This window comes from Armigeres subalbatus, chromosome 2 (assembly GCF_024139115.2).
Source record: "Armigeres subalbatus isolate Guangzhou_Male chromosome 2, GZ_Asu_2, whole genome shotgun sequence".
Classification (NCBI taxonomy): Eukaryota; Metazoa; Arthropoda; class Insecta; order Diptera; family Culicidae; genus Armigeres; species Armigeres subalbatus.
The window spans coordinates 164930344-164951088 of record NC_085140.1 but is presented as its reverse complement, the minus strand read 5'-3'; the positions used below and the strand labels follow the sequence as shown (position 1 = coordinate 164951088).

The 20745-nt window shown below is 40.7% G+C and overlaps 2 protein-coding genes across 2 annotated transcripts in view; both read right to left on the bottom strand.

Moving 5' to 3' along the window:
• Nucleotides 1-10770: 10770 nt before the first annotated feature.
• Nucleotides 10771-18290, bottom strand: LOC134211120 (uncharacterized). Its single transcript, XM_062687752.1, has 3 exons — nucleotides 16812-18290; nucleotides 11605-11696; nucleotides 10771-10951 (listed from the first exon to the last, which is right to left on the bottom strand). The coding sequence occupies exons 1-3, from the start codon at nucleotides 16927-16929 to the stop codon at nucleotides 10799-10801; spliced, it is 363 nt and encodes a 120-aa protein (XP_062543736.1). The 5' UTR covers nucleotides 16930-18290; the 3' UTR covers nucleotides 10771-10798.
• Nucleotides 18291-19342: 1052 nt separating this feature from the next.
• The window catches only part of LOC134209345 (uncharacterized), a 63632-nt gene continuing 62229 nt past the window's right edge, over nucleotides 19343-20745 (bottom strand). Inside the window, 2 exon segments of the mRNA XM_062685335.1 lie at nucleotides 19343-19489; nucleotides 19492-20330. Coding sequence (XP_062541319.1) covers nucleotides 19343-19489; nucleotides 19492-20330 — 986 coding nt within the window.

The window sequence follows — 20745 nt, the reverse complement described above, 5'->3', positions numbered from 1 at the left end:
GCACCTGCGAGAGCGTAAAATGTTGGCTTTGGGGTTGATAGTAACCAACAGTGCATCATTGAGACCAGTGGGCGGTAGCAGTGCGAAACCGCACCTGCAAGAGCGCAAAATGTTGGCTTTGGGGGTTGATAGTAACCAACAGTCATCATTGAGACCCAGTGGGCGGTAGCAGTGCGAATCGCACTGCGGGAGCAAAATGTTGGCTTGGGGAGTTGATAGAACCAACAGCTACGTGAGACCCATGGGCGGTAGCAGTGCGAATCTGCACCTGCGGGAGCGAAAATGTTGGTTTGGGGAGTGTGATAAACAACAGTGCATCATTGAGACCCATGGGCGGTAGCAGTGCGAAACCGCACCTGCAAGAGCGCAAAATGTTGGCTTTGGGGGTTGATAGTAACCAACAGTGCATCATTGAGACCCATGTGGGCGGTAGCAGTGAATCTGCACCTGCGGGAGCGTAAAATGTTGGCTTTGGGGAGTTGATAGAACCAACAGTGCATCATTGAGACCCATGGGGCGGTAGCAGTGCGAATCCGCACCTGTAGGAGCATTTTAAAGAGACGAAGGTGTTCGGCCGTACGGCATACTATTTTGTACACATACACGCTCACATGCACACATATAGCCTAAAGAGACTAATAGAAATTTTTGATTTGGGCAAAGCTTTAGTTGTCGACCAAGTGTGACTAAGAAGGACGGCAGGGCAGACCCAAGTATCCCAAAATAAACTATTTTTTCATGCGGTTTGGAAATGGGAGAACAAATCAATACTTCCAATACGAAACTGGGACCAGTCTGGTGCTGGTATAGCGAATCCGCACCTGCGAGAGCGCAAAATGTGGCTTTGGGGGTTGATAGTAACCAACAGTGCATCATTGGAGCCATGTGGGCGGTAGCAGTGCGAATCCGCACCTGCAGCGTAAAATGTTGGTTGGGAGTTGATAGTAACCAACAGTGCATCATTGAGACCCATGTGGGCGGTAGCAGTGCGAATCGCACTGCGGGAGCGTAAAATGTTGGCTTTTGGGGTTGATAGTAACCAACAGTGCATCATTGAGACCCAATGGGCGGTAGCAGTGCGAATCCGCACCTGCGAGAGCGTAAAATGTTTTTGGGGGCTGATAGTAACCAACAGTGCATCATTGAGACCTATGGGCGGTAGCAGTGCGAAACCGCACCTGGAGAGCGCAAATGTTGGCTTTGGGGGTTGATAGTAACCAACAGTGCATCATTGAGACCCAGTGGGCTGGTAGCAGGCGAATCCGCACGCTGGAGCGTAAATGTTGGCTTTGGGGGTGATAGTAACCAACAGTGCATCATTGAGACCCATGTGGGCGGTAGCAGTGGAATCCGCACTTGCGGGAGCGTAAATGTTGGCTTGGGGGTTGATAGAACCAACAGTGCATCATTGAGACCCATGGGCGGTAGGCGAATCGCACCTGCGAGAGCGTAAAATGTTGGCTTTGGGGTTGATAGTAACCAACAGTGCATCATTGAGACCCATGTGGGTGGTAGTGCGAAACCGCACCTGCAAGAGCGCAAAATGTTGGCTTGGGGGTTGATAGTAAACAACAGTGCATCATTGAGACCCATGTGGGCGGTAGCAGTGCGAATCCGCCTGCGGGAGCGTAAATGTTGGCTTTGGGAGTTGATAGTAACCAACAGTGCATCATTGAGACCCATGGGCGGTAGCAGTGCGAAACCGCACCTGCAAGAGCGCAAAATGTTGGCTTTGGGGTTGATAGTACCAACAGTGCATCATTGAGACCCATGTGGGCGGTAGCAGTGCGAACTGCACTGGGGAGCGTAAAATGTTGGCTTTGGGGAGTTGATAGTAACCAACAGTGCATCATTGAGACCCATGGGCGGTAGCAGTGCGAATCCGCACCTGTAGGAGCATTTTAAAGAGACTGTAAGGCCGTACGGCATACTATTTTGTACACACATACACGCTCACATGCACACATATAGCCTAAAGAGACTAATAGAAATTTTTGATTTGGGCAAAGCTTCTAGTTGTCGACCAAGGTGATCAAGAAGAGATATATCAGCCTGTTTTTAAATTTGCTACATGCCTTGGGGGGTCCAAGGAATAAAATGCGTTCATGGCATATGCTAATGGTCATCCTAGAAATTTATGGAGTAAGACTTCTTAGGCTTACACGAATATCTAGAGGGTCTTTAAGGTCACCCCTTGTGCCGCTTTCGTATCGATTGGTGTGCCCCCGATAACGCGAGCACTTTGAAACTTGGATTCCGTGAGGAGTGTCCTTAATCTAATTTTTAATATGGTATACGATCTTTAAGTGATATTAGCCTGTTTTTCCCTCACGTTCTCGGCGCAGTTGTATCGTTCCAATTTATTTACATTTTGCATTCCTGAAGAATAGACAACTTCATACGTGATATGAATGAAGTTTGTACACTACCTGGAACCAACAACAACAAGACAACAATAATCACTTGGAATGCTAATATATATGGAAGATGAGGTTTCACATCTTGTTTATTCTTCAATAACTGCCTGTATTAATGACAACAACTTGAACTACTTGAAATGCCACCATATACCAATAGCCTTCCGTTCGTGGGGTTGATCTGCAGATCATTCCTATACGGAGTTTATAGACTACCTAGTACCATGGCAAAAACAAAAACTACAGCAGACGTTCGATAACTGCAAAGCCATTTAACTGCACGCTTTTTAACTGCAATTCGATAGTTGCAGCAGTTTTACAGTTATCGGATCACAATTTCAAAACCGATGTCAGACTCCACGACAGCCGCTGCACATTAGATGCACTTTTTATTGCATCTGACGTCGATTTACAAACCGTTTGACGTCTAGAGTGCGTTGTGAAGAGTCGAACGTCATTCGATAACTGGAAAGTAAACATTTTGCAGCGTCGAACGGCTACTGTACTAGGAATGTGCATATCTACTCATGATGAGGTTAATTCGATTTTGTCACTCCCAGATTTTGTCTACCCCTGATTTTGCCTTAACCCGATTTTATCACGTTTTCGATCAAATTTGCTGCAAACAATAAAGATTTCCATGAAATAATCTTCACTGCCTGTAGCTTATTATGAATCATTTATGAGTACCTGTTAATAAGTTTGTAAGTCTCTTCGACAAAAAATACGGATTCCATTCACGTATTTTGCCTTTGCCTTCATTACGGAGCCCACGACACTTAAATCAAGAACCACTTGAAATACAAACATATACCAAGAAGGGGTCTCACAACTTGTTTTATTCTTCACAATAACTGCCTCCATTGAGAGGTTGATCCATCGACCCTTGACTCCCTGGACTTCATAGGACTACTTGGAGCCCACGACAACAAGCAGAACTACTTGGAATACAAACGCGCATATATCAAGGCGGGCCACAAAGGCTTGTTTATTCTCTTTTTAAATGCTGCCTCCGTTACCGAGGGTCGATCCTCAAAACCTTGACTCTATGGAGTTCGTAGACTACCTGAACTTTCGATAACCAACAAGAACTATTTCTTGAATATTCACATATACCAAGAAGTTGCCACGCAACTTGTTTACTCATCGATAAAACGCCTCCATTACAGAGAGATTGTTCTGAAGATCTTGACTGTATGGAGTTCATAGACCAATGGAACCTACGACAACAATGTTAGAACTACATGAAAAACAAAACATATACCAAGAAGGGATCGCCATAAAACATGTTTATTCTTCAACAATTGCCTCCCATTATTGAAGATTGAGTCCACAGACCTTTGATCTCCATGGAGTTCGTAGACTACCTGGAACCAATGACAACAAGAACTACTTAGAATATAAACAAATATCATGAAGAGCGTCAAGTCAACTGGTTTATTCTTTTCAATAACTGCCTCTGTTACCAAGCAAGGTCGAACCCATACCTTAACTCTATGGAGTTCGTAGACTTACCTGGAATCCTCGACAATGTCAAGAACTACTTGGAATATACATATACCAAGAAGGGCTTTGAACCGTTTTATTCTTCGATAACTGCCTCCATTACGGAGATAAGATCCGAAGATCTTGACTAAAGCGGAGTTCGTATCTACCGGAAGACTCACGACAACAACAAGAACTTACATGAAATATAAACATACACCGTTAAAGGGTCACACCAACTTGTTTATTCTTCAATAACTGCCTCCATTACAGGAGGTTGATCATCACCGACCTTGAATCTATGGAGTTCGTAGACTACCTGGAGCCAATGACATCAACAAGAACTACATTGGAACCAAATACATATCAAGAAGGGGTCACAAAACTTGTTTATTCTTCAAACGCTGCCTCCGTTGTACCAGGAGGTCATCCTCAGACCTTAGACTCTATGGAGTTCGTAGACTACCTGGAGTCCTCGACAAGGAAACAAGAACTACTTGGAATACACACCCAATACCAAGAAGAGGGTCACTGGTAACTTGTTTACTCTTTCTTCGATAAACGCCTCCATTACAGGAGATTGTTCCGAAGACCTTGACTGTATGGAGATCTTTAGTAGACTACCTGGAACTCATGACAATAACAAGAAGAGCTACATGAAAACAAAATATATATATGCAAGAAGGATCATAAAACATGTTTATTCTTCAACAATTGCCTCCATTACGAAGATTGATCCACAGACCCTTGATTCTAGCGGAGTCTATAGGACTACCTAGAACCAATGACAACAAGAAGTCTACTTAGAATATAAAACAAATATCATGGAAGGCATCACATAACCAGCTTTATTCTTTCAATAACTCTTCCGTTACTCGCGTCGAACCTCATACCTTAACCCCATGGAGTTCGTAGATTACCTTGGAATCCTCGATAACAACAAGAACGCATTGGAATACACACATATACCAAGAAGGAATCACGGAACTTGTTTATGGGCTTCGATAACTGCCTCCATTACGGAGATAGAATTCCGAAGATCTTGACTGTATGGAGTCTTTCGTAGACTAACCTGGAACTCACGACAACAACAAGACCCATGAAATATGTAAACATATACCAAGAAGGGGTCACACACGGTTTATTCTTCATCAATCGCCTCCACGGAGGTTGATCCACCGACCTTTGATTCTATGGAGCCCGTGACTACCTGGACAACGACAAATAAGAACTACTTGAATAGAAACATATATCAAGAAGGGGTCACAAAATGCCATACTAAACGCTGCCCGTTACCGAGGCTGATCCCTCAGACCTTTATTCCATGGAGTCTTCGTAGACTACCTGAGTCCTCGATAACAACAAGAACTACTTGGAATACAACACAAGAAGGGCCTTAATTACAATTTGTTTATTCTTTTCGATAACTGCCTCCATTATTGAGATTATTCGAAGACCTTGATCATGTAGTTCGTAGACTACCTGTAACTCCACGAGACAAGCAATAAGAACTAAGATGAAAAGTCGTACACAGATATATATCAAGAAGGGGTCTCACAACTTGTTTATTCTTCATTAACTGCTCCATTATGGAGGTTGGATCCACAGACCTTGAATTTGAAGTGGAGGTTTGTAGACTTACCTGGAACCAATGACAACAACAAGAATTACTTGGAATACATACAAATACCAAGAAGGGGTCACATAACTTGGTTTATTCTTCAATAACTTTTGCCCACATTGAGGTTGATTCCACAGATCTTGACTCTATGGAATCTGTAGACTACCTGGAGCCCACGATAGCAACAAGAACTACTTAGAACACAAACATATACCAAGAAGGCCGCAAATCATTGTATTCTTCTGTTAATCTCACTTCCATTACGGAGAATTGATCCAGAAGACCTTGACATGCATGGAGTTCGTAGACCACCTGAAATCGGCGGCAATGATATGAACTACTTGGAATGTAAATGACCCGAAACTATACTCGAAAGCATTATACAGATAAGCGTTATAGAGGCATGTACCGTTTTGAATTTTACACGATAGATTTTGGTTACGTTAGCAGACCATAGTTCTTATTCCAGGATTTTGGATGACTTTGGCCTTACTTCCAGAGGTTTTGGAGACCCAGAATAAATATCAGTGGACACCGATTGTTCCTAAGAAGCCGCAATGAGCATGTAATATATTTGAAACTGGTTGATAGTCCCTTGGATTTACACGTGTGTAGAACTCTTAAGCCTTACCTCAAAGAGTTTCTTGTACAACCATGGACAAAAGCTCAAAACCTTGACAATGGGCAAAAAGTATATGAGTTTCTGTTTCCAAAACTGTCAAAATTATCTAAATCGGTTGAAAAATTGTTAAAGTTATGAGAATATCAATTTATGGGAACACGGGTACCCTGTCGGCCATCCACGTGTTAAAAAAACGCAGATACCCTCCCCACGTCCCTCCTCCTCACTGTATCAACGTGATTTTCTGCTGGATGCGCCAAGAGCTTCATGGAGTTCTAGGAATGTCATCACCGAGTTTCAGCTTTCAGCTATAAAAATTCATTGAAATATCACCACTTGAATTTGAAAAAGGAACACGGGTACCCCGTCGGCCGCATAAGGGTTAAAGGTGTTCCTTCGGTCATTCCTCCGGATTTTATTAAGCAATTCATGCAGAAATTCTGTTGGACCTTTAGAGATTCCTTTTGAAGTTCCTTCGAAACTTCCTTTGAGCATTCTTTCGAGAATCTCTCCAGAAAATCCTTTAGAATTTTTTTAGTAATAAATTTGGTTTGCAAATTATTTTGGGAATCTCTTCGTAAATTCTTCACAAATTGCTTACGAAATTTCTTTGGGAAATCCTTTGAAATTTCCGTTAGAAACGCCAAAAATTCATTTAGCATTTTCTAATTCCTAATTTTTTTTCAACAAAATTTCTGGAGTAATTCTTGTAGGAACTTTGGAAGGAATTTCTGGAGAAATTTGCAAAGGTCTTTCGGGAGGTTTCACTAAAGAATTCCTACAGGGGAAATGTTATAAATTGGAGTCCTCAAAAAAATTTCTGGAGGCTTTTTTTCTGGAGAAATTTCTGTAGAAATTCCTGTAGGAATTTCCAAATGTATTTTAGGAAGAATTTCCGAAATTAACACTTGCAAAAAAAAAACAACTCGTTGGATAAACGTACAAGTCTTGCTGAAAAAATCATCTTTTTGCAACTTTTCTCTCCGGAGACGAGCCAGCCTCGGGCTGAAAGTCTCCCTAATAAAGACATAGAAAAAATAAAAAAAATAAAAATCTTTTTGAATCTAGTTGCACAAACTACTATTATAAAGCTGCTTTTATAAAATGAGCGAAAACAAAGCGAAAATCATCACTTCTCTGTGGGGCTGCCTATCCGATTCTGTTTTTTCGCACTTGTATACAAGTTTGATAAATTTGTTATCATGGCTTGTTATGATTCGGAACAGTTTTTGCCTTTCTTTTATCGTTGTTCGTTATCTATTGAGTCGCGTGAGATAGAAAAAGGCGCTTTGCTCCCTGCCTTATGTTGGGATCACATGAGCCCTTCCCTTATTTGCACCGTTCATAATGTGGAAAAACGATCCATAAAAGAATGAAAATTGATCCATAAATAACATCTGAATGTTCCATAAAAACGCTACCATAAATCCATAAAATCGTTCGAGAGATTCCGCATAAAGAATATTTTTATGATCCACTAAAACTTTGAAAAATTATCCATAAAAACTATATATTGCCAGTCCATAAAATTTTCAAATTTGCGCAATTCATATCCTGATGATGATCCATAATTTCAGCCATATATGATCCATAATTTTGATAATGTTATCCCATAATGCTTGGAAAGAAGGCCAATGGAAACTATATTAATTGATCCACACATTTTATAAAAATCTATGGATCATTTATCAAAATTTATGGATCATATCACCAAAACTATGGATCATTTGGAACAAAGTTATGGATCAAATTGCCAGAATTATGGATCATATGACTAAAAAATTATGGATCATATTACTGAAATTATGGATCATCATCACGATAAAAAAATGCGCAAATTTGATTTGATTTGGAAGTTTTATGGGTCAGAATATAGTTTTTTATGGAACATTTTCCAAAGATTTATGGATCATTTGTCATATTTTCATGGGAGAAAAAATCGCAGAGAATTGTATTGTTTTTCTCTTGACCCATGTTAATGGAGACATATTTCCCAATTAATTGCTAAATTTTAGGTTAGTTATGGATTGAAAAATTATTCTTTATGGAATCTCATTAACTATTTTATGGATTTATGGTAGCTTATGGTTATGGTTTTTAAGAAACATTCAGATGTTATTTATGGATCGTTTTCCAGTTTTTTATGGATCCGTCTTTATCGTTTATATGCAAAAGTATGTTTTGCCGGCGATCACAACCTTTTGCAGTACTGCTCGTAATAATGGGACTGAGTAAAATGCGTTTCTCCAAATCTCAGAGAAAACTCAAACTTTCATCGGGACAGGTATTGTTATATTCCGGTATTCGAGAAGACAACGCCCACAAGTATCAAAGGGTTGGTTTCCTGCTTAGCGCTTAGGCACAGGCGGCGCTCATCAAATGAAAGAATAATCATTGATGAACGATAGGAACCTTACGATAATCCAATGTTTTGTGCGATCGATGCTGCCGGCAAGGCAATAAGATTTTTTTCAATGAACTGAATGCTGTCGTGGATGTAGTTCCGAAGGGTGATATCAGGATCTATATTGGCGACTTCAATGCGATGATCATCTCCACAACTCATACTATGAGCGTGCCATGGAGCGCCATGGATTCGGAGAAATGAGCGAAAACTGTGAGCTGTTTGCAAAATTATATGGCAAAACGACATAGTGATTGGAGGATCGCAACTGCTTCCATTTGACCAGCGCATTTAGTCACGTGGAGTCTCCTGATAGACATACCAAAATCAAATCGACCAGAAAAATCAAATCAGAGCTGAAAATGGCGACGAAGCTTTCCTGATGTAAACGCAACGCTGACATCAAGGTTGACCATCACCTTCTTATTGGCGAGATCCGACTACGCATGGTTCGGATTTAGTGGTGGGAGGAGAAGCTTGGTCGGTGATTCATCACATCGTCGATTAGAAGATCCAGCTGTGAAGAAATTATTCGTTAAAAAAACTTGAATCTCGATTAGCGGATGTTCCGGACGGTGGTGGCAGCGTACAAGAACAGTGGGCGGCAATCAATAATTCCGTTTTCGAAACTAGGAGCAAAAGTAGATTACTGAAAACAACCTATGGAATAATGAACAGCGTAAAGAACGGAGGGCCGCAATAGAGCGGGCAAGAACCAGAACATCCAAATGCATGTCAACGAATTCCAAAAATCCCTTTATTTGGTATCCATTAGCTTGGTAGAAGGTTTAGACGAAACCACGAATATGTTTGGGGCGCCCTTAAGCGCAAGAGAATTCTGAATAAACTATTCAGCCACATCGTAGAACAGTGAAGTTTTTACGTGCAGAGTTCAGCAAAACGGAACTTTTTCGATCCTATTCGTGTAGTCGCTGGAACGGGGCCAGGATGAATTATATCTCAGTTGGCTGTTCCTCATCGTAATCGACGAAATTATGGTAGGTGCGATTGATCGTACTAAACCATGCTCTGGTAGCCTTTTATAATGGAGCATTTGAACGACTTTTGATTTGGCTGATGATGTTGTTTTGCTACTCAGGCGCAACGCGCGGCGTTCTGAACGAAGTGTTCTGATTGTAGAACGAAGTGCCTGAAGTCTACTGTCCACTTTCTCCTTTATATTTTGATTGAAGCGATTTAAACTTGCATTACTTATGCGAGAAATTATTGTGAAAAATGAATTTAGGAAATTTCAAAGCCAATCAGTACAAAAAAGCCAATATGCATTTGTTTAAAATGATGGAATGAGTAAGTGTTATTGAATTCAAGTAGCTTTACATGATAAATTGCTGAATTTTCTATCATTAGTTGACAATACAATACATACAACATGGGTGTTAGTCAATGCAGCCATGGAAATTCTCATCGAGAACGAACATCAATGCGCGTTGGAGGAGGTCAAGGAATGGAAGCCATTGTTTCATACAATGCTGGGCACGTTTGAAATTTATGCTGAAAGTGATTTAGCAGTGCTTGGTGCAAAATGGCAGCTGCCAGAACAAGACATTGGTCAATCTCAATAGTCCCCTTACCTCCCTCGTTGGTGATGCCACTCGGGCCGCTGCTGAGGGTTTACAGAGTGAACTGGGGTGGTCGGTTCAGAACCTAACAATACGTTGACCTCCAAACTGACCTTGGTTTAGATTTGATAGCGATTCGAAACACTACCACCAGATTCAGGTCGAACTGTATTTCCGCAAATGCAAAGTAAAATGTGTCTAATATGTTCCAAAAACAAACAGGTCATAATACTTCATACAGGCGTTTCTTTTCACTCGATTTCTGACTAGAATCTAGCGGCAGTAAGTAGCAAGCTCTGACTCAGGAATTGTAACTTTGGACGGCTGTGGCACTTTAGCAGCATCTAGAAGAATGCACTTGGACTCCGCTACATCGGCTTCGATGATTGTCTGAAAGTTTTAGATTATGTGAAGTTGCTTCGATAAAATGTTTGCTAATAAATATCTTACCGGATCCAGCGTTATACACTGCACTGGGTTCCAGGACGATTCGGCTGTCCTGGACTATAGGCAGCCTTCTTTTCCATGGGTATCACCTTCCAAAGAGCTTCGATCTTCACTGGCTTCTCGTTTCTTCGGTACTGCACTGGTTTCACGTCGCTTGCTCAATCTTGGAGCGTCTTCTCAACTTCCAACTGTTGTTGAGCCTTTTCTTCATCATCGACCTGCTCAAGTTGAGGGCTCGCCGTCGTCTACTTCTTCCTGCTGTTGTTGTAACTCGGATGATTCTACAGTATTCCTATCGTCTACGGATTTACAAACGTGACCATTCTGCTCGGGAATCTTCTCATCTGTTTCGGTATTGTCCTTTTCTTCTGTTTCCTGTTTAGTTCGGCAGGCCGAGACGAAAGTTGCGAGATCAATCAAGGATCAAAAGTATCGCTATAGAATATGCGTTCCAAAACACGTTTCACATAAAACGTAAGCAGAAACAAAATTTGCCAAACAGGAGAAGAACAATCCAAATTTTGAATTTTATTTATACAGAAATCATAACAATCAATAGAAAACAACAGAGATAAGGTGTAAAATCAAATCGCTAAGGTAAACAAAGTACGATTGTGAGTATGTATAAAATTACAAGAACTTTGGATTATAGTGTGTATCAGTAGTGGTAACAAAAGATCAATTCACTCTATTAACATAAGAGAAATAAGTCCAGCTAGCTGTTACTACTGAGTGTTAACTATAAAAATGCTGCGTGGGTCAGGAAGAGCCTTCAGTTGCTGATTTGTTTTGATGCTTCATTTTGAATTAGTATGCCATTTGTATAGCATTTGTTTTACAGACTGCCAGCTGTAGACTCTTTTTGTGAGTACGCCAAAATTATAGGATGCTTTCGATCACTACAGAGCAACGTTAGGCATCTTCGGGAACTAAGAGGTTTAACAAAGGTGCAGACAATTAGTCCAACGAAAGTAGGAAAACGATGGCTTGCAAGAAAAAAAAACACTGAAATTGTTGATGCTTCTAACCTTGCTTAAGTTTCTCGCCGATTTTTTAATGCTATCTATTTTCAGTAACTGCTCATCTGCTGCGCTTATCAGACCTTGAATAGCCGTGACGACTGTTAATTAGATATTCGTGTGGTTTATTGGGGTAGTAAGGTTTGTAGAGGAGTGTATTGTTAATTGCGTGTTTTACGATGTGGTGTCATTACGAGTAAACGTTTCGTTTCGTGTGTAGTAGATTTTTTCGTACAGATAAATATGGAGAAAAAATGAAACCAGTTAAAGTATATTCTCTATATTTTAGTGACTTTGTTCGATTGCATAGTGCTTGTAATATCTAAAATAAAGGTAAAACAAGGTCTAGATTTTCAGTCAAAACCAAACACTTCTGTTAGAGAGAATTATGTTGTCAACGTCTTGAAAAATAATGCTTAATGTCTCAAAATATGAATGGTATGAAAAATATCCAGAAAAATGCCCTTTTCGTATAACACTTTGCCATAAAACGTGGTGGTACCGTTTACGTGGTACTATTCTAGGAAAGCGATTACACTAAGTTTCAAAAATTCAGTAATTACGAATAATAATGTGACTGCAATGTGAGTTCTTCGATAACTAACTTCGAACATCTCTTACTTCCAATGAGAGGGCTAGAATGTTGTTTGATGTTGTGATTCCAAACTATATTTTTTTTGTAATGTTCTTTGCTGAGGGTTAGCAGTTGGATACATCAATTTATAATCGATTTTGTGTATTACATCTTTCTTGATAATTGTGTGCTTATTGTTTCGGACCAATAAAAAACTTTTTTTTTTGAGAAAATGCGATCGAAAATCACCATTTTTCATTTTGTTGCGGTAGTGCCAAGATCCTGTTGTTGCAGTATCAACAGTATCACATGTAGGTACATGGAATACTTTCGCCGGCCCTAGGAGGTACCTCGGACATAAATGCGTAATAGCGTATTACAATTCCGATAAAAACTGATTGATGTTTTTATTATGAAAGGATGGCGATCGATCCAAACAAAATGTTGAATAATATGTTAAGAATATTCTATTAGGCTCGGAAGCCTCCTTTCAAAAGGCTTAGAAGTCTCCTTTCAAAAGGCTTGGAAGCCTCCGTTTAAAACGCTTGGAAGTCTTCTTTTAAGATGCTTGGAAGCCTCATTTAACCCTCTAGGACTCGCACCGTTGTAACTGCTAGGGTTATACAATCCAATTCGATTTGGTTGCAGTAACTCTTATGTGACTAAATTCGATGGCATATGGATCACAGAAACTTTTGTGCACCATTTGTGCTGCTCGGGAAAAAAGTACAACTATACCCGAAAAAGCTCGTTTGTCGTACACAACGTAGGCGATACTACATGAGTGGTTCAAGACTAAGCGATTCCCGGAAGGTTGAAGAGACTTGGAAGCCTCGATTCAAGGGGCTCGGAAGCCTTTATTTTAAGAGGCCCGGAAGCTTCGCTTCCAGAGGCCTGAGAGTCTTCTTCCATGAGGCCGGAAGACTCATTTCAAGAGGCTTGAAAGCCTACTTTCAAGAAGGTCGGAAGCCTCTTTCAATATGCTCATAGGACACCTTTCAAGAGGCTGAGAGGACTCTTTTCAAGAGGATCGGAAGCCTTCTTGAAGAGGTTCGGAAATCTTATTTCAAGAGGCTCAGAAGCCTCCTTTCAAGAGGCTTGGAAGACTTTTTTTCGAAAGGCTTGGAAGTCTCTTTTTAAGCAGCTTGGAAGCCTTTTTTTCAAAAGGCTTGGAAGCCTCCTTTCAAGACCCGGAAGCTTCCTTTCAAGAGGCCCAAAAGCCTCCTGTCAAGAGGCCCGAAAGCCTCCTTTCAAGAGGCTCGAAAGCCCCCTTTAAAAAAAAACCTGGCGGCCTCCTTTTGAAAGGCCCGAAAGTCTCCTTTTAAGAGGTTCGGAAACATTCTTTCAAGAAGTTCGAAAAGCTCTTTTTAAGATGCTCGTATGTCTTCTTTCAATAGGCTCGTAAACCTTCTTTTAAGAGGCTCGGAATCCTCCTTTCAAGAGGCTCGGTAGCTTTCTTCCAAGAGGCTCGGAAACCCCCTTTCAAAAGGCTCAGAAGCCTTCTTTCAAAAGGCCCGGAAGCCTCTCTTGGTGGACTCTAAAGCAGTATAATCGAATACTGGACGTACACACGGAGAACCTGATCGACCGAAGATCGATAATCATCGGAGACGACTTCAATGCTTGGGCAGTGGAATGGAGAAACAGACTGACTAATGCCAGAGATAACAGTTAGCTAAAGGCACTGGTAAAGCTATAAGTTAGGCTGGGCAACGAAGGTCCCGTTAGTACATTTCGCAGAAATGGCAAGGAGTGTACCATCGACGTCTCTTTTTGCAGTCCGTCGCTGGTGAGGATGCAGGTGATCATGAACTGGAGAGTTTGTGAGGACTATGCACGGTGATCACCAGGCGATCAGGTAAAGTGTTATAATACAAATACCGACGGTAAGATAAGAGACAAGGAGTAGCGGGTAAAGATGAAAGGCGACTTTGAGCAGACACCGACGCTACAAACCTTGATGCAGATGAGCTGACAGAAAAGCTAGCGAGCGCTTGTAATGCGTCGATGCCGACCTTCGTGCTGCCTGTATCAGAGCCAGGAGATGTTTTCAGATGGCAATGTCTAAAACCGTTAGATAATTTTCTGTGAAGCTGAGCGGCTTTCAAACGGCAGATTAAAATCAGCAAATCCAACTGCTTCATGTACTTCAACTACTAATTGTACTTCAAGGAGTTTCGCTGGGAAGCTGACGCTGACCTTTGGGGCAACGTTTATCGTGTCATGCGAAGTGTGAAGTTTTTTTTGATAAGTGGAAGATCCAGAAACTGGTGCTGGTGCCGAAACCAGGGGAACCGCCGGGGAATCCAGCATTGTATAGGCCCATATGCCTATTAGATACACTGGGGAAGCTTCTTAAAAGGACTAAAGGCAGTTCACGGAGAGTGAAACCAGCTTATCGGAAAAGCAGTTCGGATTCCGAAAAGACAGATCGACGGTGGATGCAATCAGGACATTCATTGAAGTTGCAGAGAGAGCGTCCTAGAAAAGGTTCGGCTATCAATTCTATGCGGTAGTAACGATTGACATCAAAAACACGTTTAATAGTGCCATCGGATGCCAGTGGATGTGTAAGATCCTTAGAATTCGAGGCAGAAATCGATTAGGGTTATGGCGGGCATTCAACAAATGCTCCATACTCGATTCAAAGCTGTGAAACGTGATGTACATCTGAGTGCGTGTCTGTAGCGCAGCTTTTTGAAAGCTTTCGACACTTGAGAAAAACACTCACACATCATCTCAACTCGTCGAACTAAGTTTATTAATATATAGGTCTCCTGGCGTCATATAAAAAGTTCGTTTTTGGAGCGAACATATAGCCTTTACGTATACTCAGTATAAGAGAAAGGCAAAAAAGATATGTCCACTCAAGTGAAAGCCGTTTCAGAGTCTAATATTCGAATTGAGTTTATTAGACAAATGGAGAAAACATAAAAATATAAATTTACTAACGATATAAGCCCGAAATAATGGCTTAAGCTGAAATATCAGTTCCATCTACTGAATTTTATAGAATGAATATCACATTTAGGACAAAACGCTGGCCAAAAGTAGAATGTAGAAAAAAAGAATGAAAAATAATTGATAAAGTTAATAATGGATATTCAAGAAAACATACAGCATCTATCTACCGAACTCTGTTAAAGGGTCCAATGATGTTCGATGTACCAAATTGCAGTCACATTGAAGATTCGTTTATTGTTTCCTCTTCAACTCTTCTTCAGCATACGATAATTTCACAAACAAGTTTCATTCGCCATTTAAAATAAACTAAAACCTTTTTGCACAACGAGGTTTACACTTAATAGTTACGATCAGGGTACGTAAAACAAGGGGATAAAATGTAACGCACCAAACGGTAAAACAACTTTCTACAAAAAATCATTGCAGCTAACGAAACTACGCAGTAACGAAACTGAATTGGGTGTCATTATACCTCTAACAAGGAATCAAATAAATAGGGACAATTTAAAAACAAAACAAATTCAGCTAACCTGGTCTCTTCGGGATGGCACCCATATTGGCGATTATCTTGGTCATGGCCTGTCCTGTTTCATCCAGTTTCACGCAACAGATCGAGTTCCATCAGTTGCTCACTACTATCCGAGGCGACGGCGGTGGCGCCGTCAGCAGTGCGAGATTGAATCAAAGCGGATGCTGAGCTATTGCTATTGTTACCACTACTACCACTAGGGACTAGTATAGTTAACTAGATTCAGAGTAAGAAATTTGGGATTAGTAACGCTGCTGACACTGGTCGGTACTCTGGTCAATGAGGGCTGCTCTACTGCTGCTGGGTGCCTCAGGATACTGTTGCAAGCTGGTGCTGATGGTGCTAATGGTGCTGATTGAGGGACCTAACGTTCTCGGTTGAGGTTGCAGAGTGTTGAACTGCGTCCGGCGTTCCCTCAACTACGGTAGAATTTAGATTGCTGAGTAGTGCATCCCTAACGATCGAATTATCTTCCTGATCTTTCTTGATGAGTTTGGATCAACAGCGGGAGATGAAGATGGCAATGCGGTTGGTGGTGATTCAACCAAGGGAGGTTCTGGGTTGATTAGTATCAGATGGCGTGTTCAATTGGTTAATTCTATTGTTAGCTTCTGGTTGGACAGGAACTACTGGCAGGGACCAATAACGTTACGCTGCTCGTCACCGAAACAATCTCTTCACTAACGAGGCCTCCGACCACCTTTGCGGCGGTAGAAGCTAACTTCTCTGGTTCACTTAGAACTTCGGTCTGAGGTTTGTCTTGAGTTATATCTTTGCTAGATTCAGTCGGAATGGCATGCATCTTTTCAGTTATGAGATGATCAACGATTGATTCGATTTCAGTTGCCACAGCCGTAGCTTCAGTCAACGTGCGTTCAACCAGTGCTTCTTGGGACCCTTGATCTAGTTTCTCTTTTATTTGGTGACCAGTGCTTCCTACCTGTTCATTAGTTGCCTCACTATCTTGTTGTCTAACTGCAGTAGGCCCAGTATCCTCCGGCTTCTCAGAAATAACGCTCAGAGCCGAAGACACTGTTTCTGGAGCACTAACTGGACTAGAATCACGATCGTCAATTACTTCTGAGATAAGTTCAGAAGTGTCTGGTTTTTCTATTTCAACCTTAACTACAAATTCTTCACTAGCTGTACCTTCCTCTGAGGCCTCCACTGCTTCGTCGAGTACTTCTTTCAATAATGGGCCCACGAGCGGATGATTCTGCTTCTGATGGCTCACATGTTGGCTCTTCTGAATGCCCACGAGCCTCATTGATGGATACTACTTCAACTGATGCATCAGCACTACTTAAAATTACAGGCTCAATTGAGTTCACGGAATGCAGTATTTCTGTGATAATATTTTTTTCTGGAACAACTCCAGCTGTCTCCTCCTGTTCATTCGTCGTAGATACAGTTACTTCTGGGACATGCTCCTCAATTGTTTCCACTGTGGCATCTGAGTTTGGCGAAGCATTTTCTATTTTTTCGTCAAGAAGAGTAACTTTTTCTCCAGCAATTTCTTTAGCTTCTACAGGCTGAACTAAAGCATCTTCTAGAGAAACTGTTTCATTTACAAGTTTCTTACTATCAATATCACCTGATTCCAGAGTATCGTTCTTCGTTTCTGTTTCCACAAGTAAATCGATTGTTTGATCAGTGTGGGATTGTTCAGATTCAACTCCAGCAGCATCTTGCAGAGGTAATGCTTCTGTTGCGGCTTTGATATTAGTTTCAACTTCAACGATGAGTTCTGTTTTTTCCTTTAGTATATTTTCTACTGGCTCATTAGATTTTGATTCTTTCGGTTCAGGAACAGTTTCGCTAACTTCGTTAGTTGTATTTTTTATTTGACCTTCTGCAGTCGTTGGCGCTTCGGTTGTGGTATTATTTTCTGCATCCAGAACAACTTGTACATTAGCTGATTCAATTTCAACAGGAGATGGTTTTTCAGAAACTTTTTCATGTAAGGTCGAGTCGACAATTGGTTCAACATCAACGATAGCTTGTACCGTTTTTGATTGTACATTTTCAGTTGGGATAGCGTCATCAGATTGTAATTCTTTTAGATCTGTAATTCCTTCCGTTGTGGAGGTATGTTCAGTATCTAGAACTACTACTTGATTCACTACTACTTCTGATTCATCTGTACCAGGAGACGGGTTTTCTGAAGAAACTTCTTCCGTTATTTTGATACTTGGTTGAACCTCAACGATGGCTTCTATCTTTTCTGTTTGTATATTTTCTGCTGGAACTGTGTCAGTGACTTTTAAGTCTTTCGGTTGAGAAACAGTTTCGCTATCTACGTTTGTGGCATTTTCTCTTTGATCTGCAGTGGTTGTTGTTTCAGTTATGGCATCGTTTTCTACTTTCAATAACACTTTTTCTAAACCATCTTCAACAGAAGATTGGGTTTCAGAAATATCCTCTACCACTATATTAATATTAGGTTGGACTTCAACGATGGCTTCTGCTTTTCTGTTTGTATATTTTCGGTTGGTGCTGTCTCATTAGACTGTGAATCTTTCTGTACAAGAGCAGTTTCAATAACTTCATTTGTTGTATTTGCATCTTCTGTGGCTGCTGTCTTTTCTAATGTGGTATCATCTCCAGCACCCAAAACTTCTTGATATACTTCTGTTGGATACATCTTTAACAATAAATGTTTGTTCAAAACAACTTCTTTTCGTTGTTTCGTTGCATGGATCGACTTCAACGCTGGATTCCACCTTTTCAGTTTGTATGTTTGCTGTTGGAATTGTCTCTATTAAATTGGGATTCTTTTAGCACATGGACAGTTTCAATATCTTCGCTAGGGTGTGTTTTCTATTTGATTTTCAATTGTTAGAGCATCAGGTTTTACTGTCTCAGTCGTTTGAGTTTCATCTTCATATTCAACTTTACTTCCAACTAGCTTAGAATCAATAACATCAGCTGCCTCAACGGATTCGATAACCTGTTCTACTTCATTTTCTGAAGTATTTGCATTATCCTCTTGAACTATTTGTTTTACTTCTTCCACCACTACAGATACCTTTTTCTCAACATAGCCGACATTATCGTTCACTGACTCTACTTGTACAAATGCAGAAGGTTCCACGAGTGGTTCTTTTTCCTGTATTTCACCAATAATTGGGATATCTTTGTTGTGCTTGAGGTGTGTCGTTTTCACTCTGCCTCAGATACGGAAGTAGTGGTATCTGGAAATAATAATAGATTGATCTTCAACGACATCGGGTGCGTCGGATGCGGCTGCTCCTTCTAAAACTACTTCCACGATTTCAGCAACGGGTAAATCTTTCTCAACTATATCAACTGGCGAAATAATATTCTCCTGGAAAGATGAATTTTCACCAATTTTCTCAGCTTCTGAATCAGATAATTCAGCATAAGATTTTTCTTCTTTTATGGGATCAACAGATGTTTCCGTGGTTAGACCTGTTTCTAGTTTTACCTCTTTTGATGGCTCATTGCTAAGTGGTGTCTCAATTATGATTGATTGATCAACAGTTACCAGCTGTCCAGCATTACCAATTGAATTCTCTTTTTCTATCTGTATATCATTTTCATCTGACAAGTTGTTTTGAATAACCGTAGTGTTAACTTCTGACACCAATGGTAACACAGATTCTGCCACTTCAACAGCATTGTCAACGATCTTTTCACTTGTTGGTTCTACCAACAAATTAACAGATTCCAGCTGGTTGAACTACATCATTCTCTGAAATTATTGTTTGCTGAGAAGGTGCGCTGTTCAACTCGGAATTGACTTCCTTGATCGAAATCGATTCCACAACTTCTTCTACAGAAGACTGTTCAAGGCTTTTTCTGAATTATTTTTATCGTCAGCATCATATGCAAAACCATCGATCAGTGCATCATCTACTTGTTTTTGCATGGCCGGATCGTGACTAGCAGCCTCAACATGTTCCAGAGCTCCTTTCTCCTTTGCGATTTCTTGAGCCTGATCTAGAACTTCATTTACAAGTTCCTCGGCAGTGGCTACAACTTCGGCCTCTTCAGCTTGCTGGGAAATTGCTTCTGCTTTGATGACTGCCTCTTCCGCGTCGACTTCTACGGTAAATGAGGTCTCATTTTCAAAAGAATCTGAAGATTCATTCGTTTTTTCTTCAGAATATTTTGGTTCGGATTCAACAACAGCCTCATTATCAGAAGAAGAAACTAGAGCTTGGGTAGCCGAATCGTAGCTTGGCGCCTGAGTCGGTTCCAATACTTCCTTCTCATTAACAATTTCTTGTATCTCATCAAGAACTTCATTAACAAGTCCCTCGGCAACAGCTCCAATGTCCTCCGCTTCTTGGTCGATCGCTTCCGCCAATGCTTTGATAGTTGCTTCTTCAGCGTCGACCAAAGTATCGGTTATTGTTTCAACTTCTGCTGCTATAGGAGCATCAACAACAATCACTTCATCATCGAACGTGACACCCTTTATAGTGTCTTTAACTGTTTCAGCGTTGACAATGGCTTCCAAAGCAGTTTCGGCTTCGGTTACTATATTTGTTGCGTCAGCAACTAGCGCAGTTTGCTCTATTGGAATTGTTTCTGAAGGTTTACTATCAACTATAGTTTCTTGCACCAATTCAGTTGCTACATCAGTAGCCTTTTGATCTGTTTCGAGAATTGCTTGAACAACATCGTCAGCAAAAAGCAACGCTCTTCAACACTTCAACTACTTTCAGCGGTTGCTTCGTCAGAGACTGGTATTTCAATAGTGTTGTCTTCTTGATCAACCTTTGGATTCTGTAATCTGAGGCAATATTGCTTCGTCGAACTTGTATGAAACACTCTTCTCTGATGCAATGAACTGTTCAATAGCATTGACCGGTTCTGTAATAGAAATTTGTTGCGTAATTTCAACCTCAGCTGAATAACGTTTTCTTGAAGTTTATCAACTGTATTGTTGAGTGAAACAAAATCAGCCTTTTCATATGTAGAAGATATATTATTTTGTTCAGTAGAGATGATGTTTTCTGCGATTTCTGGTTCAATCCATTAACTGCCTGATAAGTTTTTGAACTAAGATTGTATCGTTGGAGACAACTTCAACAACATTATTTTTTGCACCGAA

Coding starts and splice junctions, on each gene's coding strand:
- LOC134211120 (XM_062687752.1), bottom strand. CDS start 16,929: ATGAGGCTCGTGGGCATTCAGAAGAGCCAACATGTGAGCCATCAGAAG. Junction 11,697..16,811: donor AGTGGAGGCCTCAGAGGAAG/GTACAGCTAGTG, acceptor TCTAATTAACAG/TCGTCACGGCTATTCAAGGT. Junction 10,952..11,604: donor CGGCGAGAAACTTAAGCAAG/GTTAGAAGCATC, acceptor CGAACTAAACAG/GAAACAGAAGAAAAGGACAA.